This window comes from Apodemus sylvaticus, chromosome 12 (genome assembly GCF_947179515.1).
Source record: "Apodemus sylvaticus chromosome 12, mApoSyl1.1, whole genome shotgun sequence".
NCBI lineage: Eukaryota > Metazoa > Chordata > Mammalia > Rodentia > Muridae > Apodemus > Apodemus sylvaticus.
Window position 1 is genome coordinate 58,699,522 of NC_067483.1, and position 15,902 is coordinate 58,715,423.

At 36.2% G+C, this 15,902-nt stretch overlaps 1 protein-coding gene across 1 annotated transcript in view; it reads right to left on the reverse strand.

Moving 5' to 3' along the window:
* The window catches only part of Swt1 (SWT1 RNA endoribonuclease homolog), a 52,219-nt gene that overhangs the window by 7,702 nt on the left and 28,615 nt on the right, over positions 1-15,902 (reverse strand). The window contains exons 14-17 of the mRNA XM_052201100.1: positions 14,083-14,221; positions 9,704-9,852; positions 8,202-8,389; positions 6,831-6,962 (exon numbers count right to left, since the gene is read on the reverse strand). Coding sequence (XP_052057060.1) covers positions 6,831-6,962; positions 8,202-8,389; positions 9,704-9,852; positions 14,083-14,221 — 608 coding nt within the window. The remainder of the gene's footprint in view (positions 1-6,830; positions 6,963-8,201; positions 8,390-9,703; positions 9,853-14,082; positions 14,222-15,902) is intronic.

The window sequence follows — 15,902 nt, forward strand, 5'->3', positions numbered from 1 at the left end:
CAGCAAGATGGCCATTTTTACTATATTACTCCTGCCAATCCATGAGCATGGGAGATCTTTCCATTGTCTAAGAGCTTCGATTTCTTTCTTCAGAGACTTATAGTTCTTGTTATACAGATCTTTCACTTGCTTAGTAGGAGTCACACCAAGGTATTTTACATTATTTGTGACTATTGTGAAGGGTGTTGCTTCCCTAATTTCTTTCTCCGCCTGTTAATCCTTTGGGTAGAGGAAGGCCACTGATTTGTTTCAGTTAATTTTATATCCAGCTACTTTGCTGGATTTAGGGATGCTCTGGTGGAATTTTGGGGGTCACTTAAGAATACTATCAGATCATCAGCTAATAGTGATATTTTGACTTCTTTCTGTCCAATTTCTATTCCCTTGACCTCCTTTTGTTGTCTAATTGCTCTGGCTAGGACTTTGAGTACTATATTAAATGCGTAGAGAGAGAGTGGGCAGCACTGCCTAGTCCCTGATTTTAGTGGGATTGCTTCAAGTTTCTCTCCATTTAGTTTGATGTTGGCTACTGGTTTGCTGTATATTACTTTTACTATGTTTAGGTATAGGCCTTGAATTCCTGATCTTTCTAAGACTTTTATCAAGAAGGAGTGTTGGATTTTGTCAAATGCTTTCTCAGCATTTAATGATGTGGGTTTTTTTGAGTTTGTTTATATAGTAGATTATGTTGATGGACTTCCATATATTGAACCATTCCTGCATCCCTGTTATGAAGCCTAGTTGATGATAGATGATCATGGTTTGATGTCTTCATGGATTAGGTTTGCAAGAATTTTATTGAGTATTTTTATATCAATACTCATAAGGGAAACTGGTCTGAAGTTCTCTTTCTTTGTTGGGTCTTTGTATGGTTTAGGTATCATAGTAATTGTGGCTTCATAGAACAAGTTGGATAGTGTTTCTTCTGTTTCTATTTTGAGGAATAGTTTGAAGAGTATTGGTATTAGGTCTTCTTTAAAGGTCTAATAAAACTCTGCACTAAACCCATCTGGTCCTGGACTTTTTTTAGTTGGGAGTCTATTAATGACTGCTTCTATTTCTTTAGGGGTTATAGTACTGTTTAGATGGGTTGTCTGATTCTTATTTAACTTTGGTACCTGGTATCCGTCTAGAAATTTGCCTGTTTCATCCAGATTTTCCAGTTTTGTTGACTATAAGCTTTTGTAGTAGGATCTGATGATTTTTTGGATTTCCTCCGTTTCTGTTATGTCTCCCTTTTTATTCCAGATTTTGTTAATTGGGATACTGTCTCTGTGCCCTCTGGTTAGTCTGGCTAAGGGTTTATCTATCTTGTTTGCTCAAAGAACCAGTTCCTGGTTTGGTTGGTTCTTTGTATAGTTCTGTTTCTACTTGGTTGATTGCAGCCATGAGTATTTCCTGCTATCCTCTCCTCTTGGATGTATTTGCTTCCTTTTGTTCTAGAGCTTTCAGATGTGCTTTCAAGCTGCTAGTGTATGCTCTCTTCAGTTTCAGAGGCACTCAGAGCTAGGATTTTTCCCTTAGCACTGCTCTCATTGTGTTCCATAAGTTTGGGTATGTTGCGGCTTCATTTTCATTGAATTCTAAAAAGTCTTTATTTCTTCCTTGACCAAGTTATTATTGAGTAGAGTGTTGTCCACGTGTATGTGGACTTTCTATTGTTTTTGTTGTTATCGAAGACTAGCTTTAGTCTGTGGTGACTATTATTATAGGATGCACAGGATTATTTCAATCTTCTTGTATCTATTGTGGCCTATTTTGTGACCAATTATATGGTCAATTTTGGAGAAGGTACCATGAGGAGCTGAGAAGAAGGTATATTCTTTTGTTTTAGGATAAAATGTTCTATAGATATCTGTTAAATCCATTTGGTTCATTAACTTCTGTTAGTTTGACTGTGTTTCTGTGTAATTTCTGTTTCCATGATCTGTCCACTGCTGAGAGTGGGGTGAAGTCTCCCATTATTATTATGTGAGGTACAATGTGTGCTTTGAGCTTTAGTAAAGTTTTTTTTATGAATGTGGGTACCCTTGTATTTGGAGAACAGATGTTCAGAATTGAGAATTCTTCTTGGTATATTTTTCCTTTAATGAGTATGAAATGTCCTTCCTTATCTTTTTGATAACTTTAGGTTAAAAGTCTATTTTATCCGATATTAGGATGGCTACACCAGCTTGTTTCTTGGGACCATTTACTTGGAAAATTATTTTCCAGACTTTTACTCTGATGTTTGTCTTTGTCACTGAGGTGCATTTCCTGTATGCAACAAAATGTTGGGTCCTGTTTATATATCCAGTCTGTTAAGTCTATGTCTTTTTATTGGTGAAGTCCATTGATATTAAGAGATATTAAGTAAAAGTGATTGTTGCTTCCTGTTATTTTTGTTGTTTGAGGTGGATTATGTTTATGTGGCTATCTTCTTTTTGGTTTGTTAAAAGAAGATTATTTTCTTGCTTTTTCTAGGGTGTAGTTTCCCTCCTTGTGTTGGAGTTTTCCATTTATAATCCTTTGAAGGGCTGGATTTGTTGTGTAAATAAAAGATATTGTGTAAATTTGTTTTTGTCATGGAATATCTTGGTTTCTCTGTCTATAATTGAGAGTTTTGCTGGGTATAGTAGCCTGGGCTGGCATTTGTTTTCTCTTAGGATCTGAATGACATCTGCCCAGGATCTTCTGCTTTTAAAGTCTCTGGTGAGAAGTCTGGTGTAATTCTGATAGGTCTGCCTTTATATGTTACTTGGTTTTTTTTTCCCTTACTGCTTTTAATATTGTTTTATTTTGTGTTTTAATTATTATGTGACAGGAGAAATTTCTTTTCTAGTCCAATCTGTTTGGAATTCTGTAGGCTTCTTGTATGTTCATGGGCATCTCTTTCTTTAGGTTAGGGAAGTTTTCTTCTATAATTTTGTTGAAGATATTTACTGCCCCTTTAAGTTGGGAATCTTTGCTCTCTTCTATACATATTATCCTTAGGTTTAGTCTTCTCATTGTATCCTGGATATCCTGAATATTTTGAGTTAGGAGCTTTTTGCATTTTCTTTGATGGTTGTGTCAATGTTTTCTATGGTATCTTCTGCACCTGAGATTCTCTCTTCTCTTGTATTCTGTTGGTGATGCTTGCATCTATGACCCCTGATCTCTTTTCTAGGTTTTCTATCTCCATTGTTGTCTCCTTTTGTGATTTCTTCATTGTGTCTACTTCCATTTTTAGATCCTGGATGGTTTTGTTCAATTCCTTCACCTGTTTGGTTGTGTTTTCCTGTAATTCTTTAAGGGGTTTTTGTATTTCCTCTTTAAGGGCTTCTACCTGTTTACCTGTGTTCTCCTGTATTTCTTTAAGGGAGTTATTTATGTTCTCCTTAAAGTCCATTATCAGCATCATAATATACGATTTTAAATCCAAATCTTGTTTTTCCGGTGTGTTGTGGAATCCAGGACTTGCTATGGTGGGAGAACTGGGTTCTGATGATGCCAAGTAGTCTTGGTTTCTCTTGGTAAGGTTCTTGCACCTGCCTTTTGTCTGGTTATCTCTGGTGTTAGATGGTCTTGCTGTCTCTGGCTGGAGCTTGCCCCTCCTGTGAACCTGTATGCTTGTGTTAGCCCTCCTGGCAAGACCAGCTCTCTCCTGGGCAACGTTTGGGTGTGGAGGGCTGTGGAACAGCTTTAGCTCCTGGGTTCAGATGAAGACCAGAAGGAACCTGTCCCAGCTGCTCCACTGTTCCTGTGTCCTCTGTGCTCCTTGCTGGCCCTGCTTTGGACAGTTATTGGAGAGAAAGTGGTGATCTCACCTCTGAGCCCAAGAGTGAGAGTACTCCTGGAAGACCAGCTCTCTCCTGGCAGGACCTGTGTACAGAGGGCTGTGGAACAACCTTAGCTCCTGGGTGCAGATGGAGACCGGAAGGCTTAATTATTCTTTTTAAAAATATTTATTTTTATTTTATGTGTTTCATCTGCATTTATATATGTGGAGGATAAGCATTCCTCGTGTCTCGAGAGGCCAGAAGAGGGCACCAGATCCCCTGGAAAAAAGTGTTACCTACAGATGATAATGAGCTGCCCTGTAGGTACTAGGGGCCAAACCGAGGTCCCCCTGTAAGAGCAGCAAGAACTCTTAAACACTGAGCCATCTTTCCAGCCTGAAGTTTTCATTCAAATGTCTAAAGAATTAGAATGGACACTGAATAGCTCAGTGATTAGGAGCAATGACTGACTGCTCTGGCAGAGGAGCAAGGTTCAATATGCAGCACCCACATGGCAGCTCACAGCTGTCTAAAACTCCTGTTCCAGGGAATCTGAAGTCCTCTAGCCTCCATGGCCACCCACATAACTTATATGCAAGCAAAATACTCATACACATAAAAGAAATACAATAATGAGATAATGATGATGACTGACAACTTATGTCAGGCCACTTATAATTCCAGCACTCAAAAGCAATGTCAGAAAACAAACAAACAAACAAACAAACAGACAAACATGAGTACAAGGCCAAGCTGAGAAACATACTGAAATCCTGTCTCAAATCAAAATGGAACAAAATAAAACTTTGTCATTTTGGTAGTTTCTTTTTGATCAATGAATGATGAGATAAGTAGTATACTTTTTATTCATGATGTCTACTCGTATCTGAAGAGATTAAAAACAAACGAGGCTAGAATGTACATTACAGAGAATTTCTTAACTACCCATGCACAAATCCTCTGGAAAACTTAATAAAAATACAACTTCCTGCCGGGCGGTGGTGGCACACGCCTGTAATCCCAACACTCTGGGAGGCAGAGGCAGGCGGATTTCTGAGTTCGAGGCCAGCCTGGTCTACAGAGTGAGTTCCAGGACAGCCAGGGCTACACAGAGAAACCCTGTCTCCAAAAAAACCAAATCAAAAAAAAAAAAAAATACAACTTCCTTTCTGTATAAAGTATGTGTGCATATTCTTATTTAAGTAAGTTTAGATTAAGACTACATTTTTAACAAGTTCTCTTACAAACATATCACAGAGCTGGTTAATAATACCAAATTCTCATTTTCGAAACATAATACTCTATAAAACACTGAAGAATATGCTTCTTACTTATATCTTCCCTTGAGGCAGGGTCTCTTGACATCACCCATGCTGGCCCTAAATTCATGATGTATCCCAATCTCATCTCGAACTTGAAATCCTCTTGACCCAGTCTCTCAAATACTAACATTAGTTTAAAACAATTTACAACTTAAGTTTATAAAGCAATTAATATGCTAATGAATATAAAATGATTTCAAGAGGTAATATACTACGCAATATTTCCACAGCATTTCTGATCAGAAACACTATCAAGAACTCTTATATATTAATTTATAAACTAAACTTCATTATTAATTATATATAAAAAGACACAGTATGTGTGGCACTCAATTATTTGTGCTTTCAGGAAAGCTCCAGCAACATTGAGATGCACATCCAGTACATAAGAGGGCACTACTGCATCTTCTGTTGTTGTTATGAGACAGGATTTCTCTGTGTAGTTATCTATGGCTATCTTGGAACTCCCTCTGTAGACCATGCTGGCCTGGAACTCAGAGATCTACCTGCCTCTGCCTCCCAATTGCTAGGATTAATGGCATGCACCACCCCAGCCCCACTCCAGCCCTTACTGTATCTTTAACATGACTGTTTCCATGTTGGAGTAGAGGTTGCATTGTATTTATCTTCAGTTCCCTGGTACCTATGTGATCTCAACCCCAGCTGGTGTTCAGTAAGCATCAAGTGATTGAAGACAAATTTATATCCTTGCTTTTCTGTGAGGTGTTGTAAAGCAAGGTTTTATACACCCAAAGTAAGCAATAGTAACTTTAGTATTTGTTATTCTGATCTACCATGTTTTAATTCAGTAATAACTTAATATTGGCATGACTTTGATAAATAACTGTTTATCCTAAAAACCCCTTAGACAAATATGGTCCAAAATGAGATAAGATACCCTTTAAATATTAATAATGAGATGAATTTTAAAAAGTTATAAAAGGAAGAACTATTATTTCCTAAATATGACAAATATTTAAATCACATATGTATAAAATCTCAACAATCCTAAGACCATATTGCCTCTCACACTGTATTTCAGTTTGTTGTATTGTGAAACTGTATCTAAGGGATTAGATTCTGCTAAAAATTAATGTATTTGTTTTAGAGAAGCAGAGATAACATATTTCTTCCATGGGCAAATGTGCCCAAATATGCCCAAATGTGTCTGGTAATGTTCCAGAAGCTGTAATATAAAATATAAACAAAACCCTACAGGAAGTGAGTATCCAGCTAGGTAGCACACCTGTAATACCAGCACTCTGGGAGGCAGAGGCAGAGGGATTTCTGAGTCTGAGGCCAGCCTGGTCTACAGAGTGAGTCCCAGGACTGCCAGGGTTACATAGAGAAACCCTGTCTCGAAAAAAACCAAATCCAAAAAAAATTAAAAAAAAGGAAGTGAGTATCCAGTAATTTTTTTTCCTACAAAAGGAAAAAGTAGAAACATTTTGTGTTCTAAACTAGAAATCCATATAATCTACAGGAAAGAGAGAAAGGTAACTCTAAAAGCCAATCATCCGTTAGGTGCAGTGGCACACACCTTTAATCCTAGCACTCAGGATGCAGAGATCCTTGTAAATTAACAATTACAAAAGAGATATGCAGAACTCTTTGAGTTTGAGGGCAGCCTGGTCCACTCCTGAACATCCAAGGCTAAATTAAAGAAACTCTGTGTCAAAAAAAATTCAATAGTTGATAACTTGCTGGAAGACTTCTAACAGATATAAATTAGGCTGATAAATACAGAACTATAAAATACAATGCTTACCTTTGAATTCCTTCAAGAATATCCTTCACTGCCACCATTAATTTTTGAAGATATATAAAAGCTTCTTCAAATGATGCTATTTTTGAAGTTGTCAGGGTTGAACTTGAGTCCAGTGTTTGAAATACATCTGTGCTAAAAAACCAGAAAGAAAAGATGTACTCATTTAGTACTTGTAGCTTTTTCATTGATGACATAAAAAAGTAATAATATGATTAATCTTGTATAATGTTTATCTATATAAGTTAGAAATAAGAGACAATAACATGAAAGAAGTCTGGGCTAATACACACACAAGAGATCTAAGCCACACATCATACAGATTTACTTTAAAAGAATTAATATAAAAGGTACATTTCACTCTAAAAGGCCAAAGAGATGCAGGGGAAGAAATAATATTAACATATATTCAAGTCAGTACTCAAGAATATAAACATAATGAATTATGTATCTAAACAAAAAGCTGGAAGATAATCCTTGTAAATTAATAATTACAATAATCAGTGAAACCTTTAATGTCTATTTAATAAAATACTAAGATATTTTTAAATGTTTATGCTATATATGGATAAAAAATAAGACCAGGTACTGCGGTGTATGCTTTAATCCTAGCACTTGGGAGGCAGAAGCAGGCAGGTTGAGAACTACTGATTTAAAGCCTCACTGTGAACCTCATTTGAAATAGGGATCTGGCAAATGTAAACAGTTAAGCTAAATGAGGGCTGGACTAGATTGGGCCACACCCTCTCCATAAAGACAAAAGTGATGCACTTACTAGGAAGACAGAAAGGCACAAAGCAGATCCTCAATTAGCTTTCCCCTCCAGTCTTTTGCTTGAGTTTTGGGCATTCATAACAGTTCTCAAATTGTTACCAGTTTAAGATATATAGTTTTATGGTGATTCACTATGATGCCTCTGGATAACTATTCATATGCCTAGAAGCAAAGGTGGACCTACAAAACACTAACATTAACTACAATACCCTTTACTTAGCATCATTAAAAAACACATAAAGCTGAGCATTGTGGCACACACCTTTGATATCAGCCCTCGGGAAGCAGAGGCAAACAGAATCACCTAAAGAGATTTTTTTTTTTTAATGCACTCTCAGATTTACCTTTCTCCTACTGAATCCAAATGTCTGAGAATAGTATTTAGAAATAGAAACTTTAAAATTTTCCAGGGAATTCTGATGTTTACCCTTATTTAAACATAAATATTTCTAATATACCAATTTGACAAAAGGCCCTTAGTATAACAATCTAGCACAATAAACTCATAACCCAAACACTAACTTCAGTAGAAATATAAACAGAAACCCTATGAAAAGCAAACTTGTAATGAGAGAGTTGAGTATCTTGGGAATTTGGTACCTGTTCTGATATATTGAAGTCCAAACATTCTCCAGGACAGACCAGATTTCTTGATGCCTGGTGAACTGGGGAAGATTAGAATCCAAGAAAACGTTGACTTCGTGGTCATGAAGCTTCATCAAAGAAGTGTCTCCCTGCTTTTTACTCATTGTGCTTTCTGAAGAATTTGGCTTATGTTTTGTCTTGACCTGTGACATAAGAATTACATAAAATCCATACCACTCCTCCACTAGCAACTGAGGGAACAGAGATGCCAGCTTTCCAGACATGCTGGCTCTTCTTTCCTTTCTATCATGTACAGAATATTCCTATAAAAGCATTAGACTTAGAAAAAATATTTTCCTTTTCTATTTAAATTAAATATGCCCAACTTATTTATCATAGTAACCTTTTTTACCTAACAAGAGAATGTCAATTAAGAATATTGTTTACTAGCGACTAGAAAGATGGCTAAGAGCACTGACTGTTCTCCCAGAGGTCCTGAGTTCAATTCCCAGCAACCACATGGTGGCTCACAACCATCTGTAATGTGATCCAATGCCCTCTTCTGGTGTGTCTGAAGACAGCTACAGTGTACTTATATACATAAAATAAATAACCTTTTAAAAAAGACATGTATCAAATCTAAATGAATTATACAAACAATTCTCAGTAAAATATATTTTAGGTTCAGGATGTATCTCAGTTGATTGATACTCTGGATTAGAGAATCAGCACTACATAAACAAGAATGATAGTATTCAGTTATAATCCCATTATTCAGGAGATAAAGGTAAGAGGATCAAGAGCTTAAGGCTATTCTTGGCTACATAGCAAATTGGAGGCTAGCCTAGGATACCTAGGGTCAAAAAAAAATCCAAAAAAACTTACTTTTTTGTTCTTTTAAATTATTTTATGTGTATGAGTATTTGGCTGCATATGTGTGTACCAGGTGCATGCCTGGTGCCTGAAGAGATCAAAGTGTCAAAACCCCTGGAATTAAATTTAAGGATAATTTTAAGCCACCATATGAATTCTGAGAATTGAACCTACATCTTCTGCAAGAGCAACATCTCTCCAGCTGCTCTTTTTTGTGTGCACAAGTTTCTCTTGTTCATAAAGGAAATAATAAAAAAATTCAATAAGGAAAAAAATAAAATCTAAAGTTTATAGTGGTATATACTCATAATCTTTATACTACAAAGTCCCAAAAAGAAAAAAGCATACATTTGAGACTAGGTAAACTATATGCACAAATTCTATCTCAAAAAATTAAATAAGTAAGTAAGTAAATAAACAAATTCTTCAACAAATATTGTGATACAACTTCTATAGAAGGTATATGCTCCATAACCTGTGATAAGTAAGACTTGCCTAAATTTCAATGTACTTGGTATTTACTCGATGCCTTTAGAATACTAGAATAAGTCAAGGTAATAGAATCCTTTTATATTTGGCCACTAAATTCATGTTTGGAATGTATGTGGTGAGCTACTCTAAATAACAATCTGTGGGGATCTCACCTCTGCGAGTACTTGTAGTAGTTTGTTTACTTGAGCAAAGGTCTGGGGAAGAATTCCATCATAATTTGACCTTGTACTGAAGGCATGTAACAAACTTTTAGAATCCTGAAGCAAGAATTTCACTGTTGTAAAATCCACTGCCTTATTTGCTAGTGAGAGAAAAATTAAGAAAAATATGAAAGAACAGGAATACAACAATCCCTTGACACACTAATCAAGTATTAATTTTACAATTTAAACAGAATAGACATTTACAAAACTAATGTCTCTCTGATATAGAAAGCAACAACTGAATACATTGATAGACCAAATGTTCATAGTGACTCTGGTATTCTGTATTCAGATTCTAGTTCATTGAACATAATCAACTTCAAAGGAAAGAAAAGTAAGGTATTATATTCTTCAGTAAAAAGGAATAATCACTAAACAAAAAGCCCAAGCACAGAGTTTTCAAAGATGAAACTCTCACATCCAGATGACTATTAAAAAGGAGTGAGTCACATGTTAGAGGTTAAGCAACTTAAAATTCTACCACATATAAAACAAGATTTATTGAAAATGGTACATTATCTCTTTGTACACAAAAGTTTAGCTAATAAACAAAGACTTTGGACAACAATAAGAAACAAAAGAAGCTAGATTTTCTTCCTGTAGAGTAAGATAGCCTACCATAATAGCTTTCTCTCTCTCTCTCTCTCTCTCTCTATATATATATATATATATATATATATATATATGCCAGACATAGTGGTGCATGCCTATAATTGCAGTACTCAAGATGCAAAGGCAGGGAAATTGCTACAAGTTCAAGGCCAGACCTATCTACATAGTGAGAAACTGTCTGAAACAAACAAAAAACACGTGAAAACAAAATAAATTTTAATATCACAAAACAAATGAGAGAAAAGATCTCTTTCCATCATTAAAGCATAATGATAGGTAGTTGCTTCCAAAGGCAAAATTTTCATGTCTTAATGTTTGCTTTGCTTTTGTTTTAACATTCATGGTTTTGGAGGCTGTTTTCACAGACAGACAGACACACACTCACAGAGACACTCACAAACACATACCAACCTCAGGTGTTTTTCCTCATAGATGCTTTTAAATCAGGTCCCTCACTGGCCTGAGGCTCCCCTAATTAAGTTAGGCTAGCTAGCCAGCAATCCCCAGAGATCCACCTATCCTCTCCCCTCTCCTTATACACAAATACATACTACTGCACCTAGCTTTCTTACAGGAGTTCTGGGGACTGAACTCAGGGCCTTATGTGTATGTGGAAGGCCTTCACTATCTGACCTATACCCTCACCTTTAGAAACTATTATATTTACATTTGAACATTGCTTTCTTTGGCAAAGAAAGTTAAAAATGAATAAACCATCTCTGTGTATCACATACAAGAATCTGCTTATTAGATTCTGAAGAGTCAAGTAAAATTTTAAAATAATTTTAAAAGCTGGAGAGGTGGTTCAGCTGTTAAGAGCACCTATACTTGTAGAGGATGTGACTTTAATTCTCAGCACCTATACTGTGGTCTGCAACCCTAACTCCAGTCCTGTCGGGAGGTGTCCCAGGGGATCTGGTGCCCTCTTCTGGTATCCATGCTTGTGTACAGAATGACCAAGCAAAATATTCATATAAAAAAAAAAGAATAAAGTCTTTTTAAAAAGACATTGCAATAATTATTCAGTAATTCTTTTTATTTTATATTTATTTTATAGTTTGGGACAGGTTCTCACAGCGTAACCAGGCTGACCTGCAACTTGCTATATAGACCACACTGGCCTTGTACCCAAGAACTAGGATTATAGGCATGTGCCACCACACCCAGCAATATTTAACAGTTCTAACTTTCTAGGATGATTATAGCCAAGACTCTTCACTTTATCCATACTCCCAACTCCCACACCAAATCAGCATTTTTCCTGATAAGAACACTTTTAATTCTTTTAAAAGTCAATGACTTTAGTTTAAATTTCTCTGCAGAAAAAAATGAAAGATGCTCTACGTGGAATAGACTGTAGAGTTGATGAACTGCATAAAACTAAGGAGACCTAACTGGTATAGCTTCTTTAAAGAGTGCTTCTTCAAGGAAGTCTGTGTTTAATAGGCCTTATGTCCTGAATCAATTCAATTTCCACTTACAAAAAGGCTTTATTAATAGGCACACTGGCACACTGAAATCGAAGCACCTGAGAGGCTGAAGAGGAGAAACAATAGATTAAGGCCAGCCTCAAACGGCAAAATAAGGATGAAATACACACACACACACACACACATACACAAAAAATTCATATAGAAACAAAGTTGAAAGTTAATCAGTCATTCTAAACACGTCTTCATTAACTGATATAAGGACATTAAGCTTGGTATACTGAAGTCACACCCAAGTACATTGCAAGAACTATGAACACTACTATTCAAAGACAGTAAACCAAATTATACATCATTATTTTTTTAATTTAAAATCAACTTAAAAGCTGAAAATGGTCTACACCTGTAATCTCAGTACATGAAGGGGAAGCAAGAAAAATGTGGGTTCAAGGTCATCCTAGGCTACACACTGAATTCAGTGCCAGCTCATGACTTAAGATCATATCTCAAAACAAAATTACCTTAGAGAAGGAGTTATATACTCCACAAGCCACTAAATAAGAGGTATCAGATTTATCCAGATCAAAAGCCAATAACTAGGTACCCAGTAACTGCAAAGATAATTTTAAGTAGAACATAAAACCAGGCCAGGCAGTGGTGGCGCACTCCTGTAATCCCAGCTCTCTGGGAGGCAGAGGCAGGCGGATCTCTGAGTTCGAGGCCAGCCTGGTCTACAGAGTGAGTTCCAGGACAGCCAGAGCTATACAGAGAAACCCTGTCTCAAAAAAAAAACAAAAATCCAAAAAATCAAAACAACAACAACAACAAAAAAAAAAACCAAGCCAGGCAGTGATGGTACATGCTTTAATCCCAGTAGGAGGAAGGCAGCAACAGGTGGATCTCTGAGTTCAAGGCTAGCCTGTTCCACAAAGCTAGTTCCAGGACAGCCAAAACAACACAGAGAAACCCTGTCTTGAAAAACAAAAAGAAAAAGATATTAGCCATCATATTTTTAGTTTTCTCCCTACTGCAAATAACAACTACTAACCATCACCTTTCAGTTACACTAAGGGCAGAATATTGTTCATTCTTAAGAAGACAACTGGGCTGTGGTGGTGCACGCCTGTAATCCCAGCACTCTGGGAGGTAGAGGCAGGCGGATTTCTGAGTTCGAGGCCAGCCTGGTCTGCAGAGTGAGTTCCAGGACAGCCAGGGCTACACAGAGAAACCCTGTCTCAAAAAAAAAAAAAAAAAAAAAAGACAATCACTCAATAGCTGCCAGGTAAGAATTTTTGAAACCATCAATACTAATGGTATCATTGTTAATGTTTCTAGACATTATGAATATATAACTTTTATGAATACATACTTTAAAAGCCACTCATGGAGCAGAAGAGATGACTCAATCAATAGTTCAAGTATTTGTTGTGCAACCATGAGGACCAGAGTTCAAAACCCCAGAACTCCTAGAAATGCTGGGTGATTGTGGTGAGCCACACATTCATACATCTAAACTCAAAAGGAAGAGATGGGCTCACCAGAGCAAGTTGGTGAGCAAGAGGAGCCATACTGACAAGCTCTGGGTTTGGCTGCTTCCTCACTTTCCACCTCATTTTTTGAGACAGGGTCTCAAAACTCTGAACCTGGAGCTAGACTGACTGGCCAACAAGCCCTAGGGACCCTGTCTCTGCCTCCCTAGAATGGGCACAAACTACCACACCCAGCTTTTTTACATGGGCACTGGACTGAATTCAGTTCTTCATTCTTGTTTTATAAGCATTTTACTGACGACATCTCCCCAGCCTCGTTGCATACATGTGCACATGTGGTACGTTGTGAGGTACCTATGTATGCATAAACTTGACATCTTGAAGTATTCCTCAATTTTGTCTCTACTTTATTTTCTCAAACATTATATTGTCAAACTTGGAGCTCTGGCTGAATTAGCAAGCCCCTGAAATCTGATCTCCATCTCCCAAGCACTAGATTAGAGCATACTGCCACACCCAGTCTTTTCTGGGCTCTGGGGATCTGAACAGCATGTTATTACGCTTATATAGCAAGTACTTTACCTACTGAGCCATCTTTTCAGCCCATTTTTGGTTGAAAAAAAAGTCCAATATAGTTTAGACTGGCCTTGCACTCACTATATAATAGAAGTTTGCTTTGAACTTCTGATCCTCTTGCCCCCACTTCCCAAGTGCTTGGATTACAAGCATGTGCCACCACACTAGATTGACTTAATACTTTAACAAACTACTGTGAAAGAAAATAAAAGACTCATACCTTTAGAGAGATTTTCATATAGGCTCTCAATAGTTACAAGCAAATTATTTTCCATAACTAATCCAAATACAGCCAGCCAATGTTTTTTAAAGCACTGTAATAGATTTATTAGAGTCCATGGTGGTTTCAAATACAGCACCTAGAAAGTATTACAAAATTATTATCTACTGATTTGTTTTATCTATTATGTAAACATGCCAATGTAGGAACTCTATACATATCCCTAATAAAAACATAGCTAGTCTATTTTTAAATTAAAAAGTACTAATCACAATTTTAAACTGTAAGTCTATAACTGACTGATTTTATAAAATTCATAGCTTTAGTTTCTTAAGTTTTTAGTACACAAAGAAAGCAAACTCTAATTAGTGAAGAAGCATAGTTTTAAACCAGAAAGGTACACCAACCTACTTTTTTTTTTTAATTAATGCCTTTTAAATGTGTATGAGTTTTCCTGCATATGTTTGTGTACCATGTGTGTCCCTGGTCCCCAAGAGGCCAGAAGAAAATATCAAATTCCCTGGAACTGGGGTTACAGTTGTGGGTGGCCATGAATGTGGACATGACTAGGTTCTTTGCAAGAACAGTAAGTGCTATTAAACACTTTGTAACCACTCTATTCTTTCAATTTACTTTTCTATATGGTCCTTCCCATAATCAAAATAATCTAAATACTTCATAATACCAGAGGGAAATCTATATAGAAAAAAAATAATCAAACAATATTATCATTTGCTACACTTATAGAGACATGTTTATAGATAATCGATAAATAGGTATATTTATAAATAAATAAAGATATTTATAAATAATTCAGGAAGATACCAATGTCTTTTTCTGAATCATATTTCTATGAAATATCCAATTTATACCAAGCCTCCGAGATCCTTCTTATTATACTTTATTATATTTGGATCAGCATTTGATCATTAGGCAGCAAACATATCACACTGGCAAGTTTAGAATCTTACTGAGTAGCTGGAACAAATACCTCTGCTACAATTAATGGGCTGTAACACTTCTCTTAGCTATAAATGTGAATTTGAAACAAACATTAAACTAAAAAAAAAAAAAATCACGCTTGCTAAATTTGGTGTTTCATTTAAATGTAGAAAAGATACTAAGTTAAAGAAATTCAAAATATCTTTTATGATCATGTTTATTCTCATATTTACATGGCATAAAAGTCAAATATATAGATATTGTCAAACATTTTGACCGAATTAAACTGAGTAAGAGAAGTATTGACTGCTTGTTTTATTTGGAAACAAGGTCTCTTGTATCCCAAGCTCCAACATAGCCAAAGATGATCTTGATCCTCTTACTCTACCTTCAGTTCCTAGGATTACTATAGCCATGTGGCACTACACAGGGTTTATATGGCACTGGGATTAAGTCTGTAGCTTCATGCATGCTAGGCAACCATCCTACCAACTGAGCTATATAGTCCTTGGGCGAGACTTTTAAGGATTCAATTTAAGCTCTAGGAGACCAATGTACCAAATATTCATAGTATATGCACAATAACTATTAGCTAATTTTTTAAAAGAATAACTATTAATCTTAAAAAGAAACACACTCTTCAGGTAAAGTACCTTCTCGTCCTTATTTTTTCTAAATATATCTACTTTTGCTCTGTTCAAAGTAAATAAATACTATATAGTCCTAACCTTTAAGAAATGTTTATCATATAATTATCAAAAGATGGTTCAGCATATTAAGGCATTTGCCACCAAGCTCGACAACCTGGGTTTAATCCAGAGGACCCATGTGATAGAAAAAGAGAACCAATTCCTGCCAACTGGTCCTGACTTCCACAG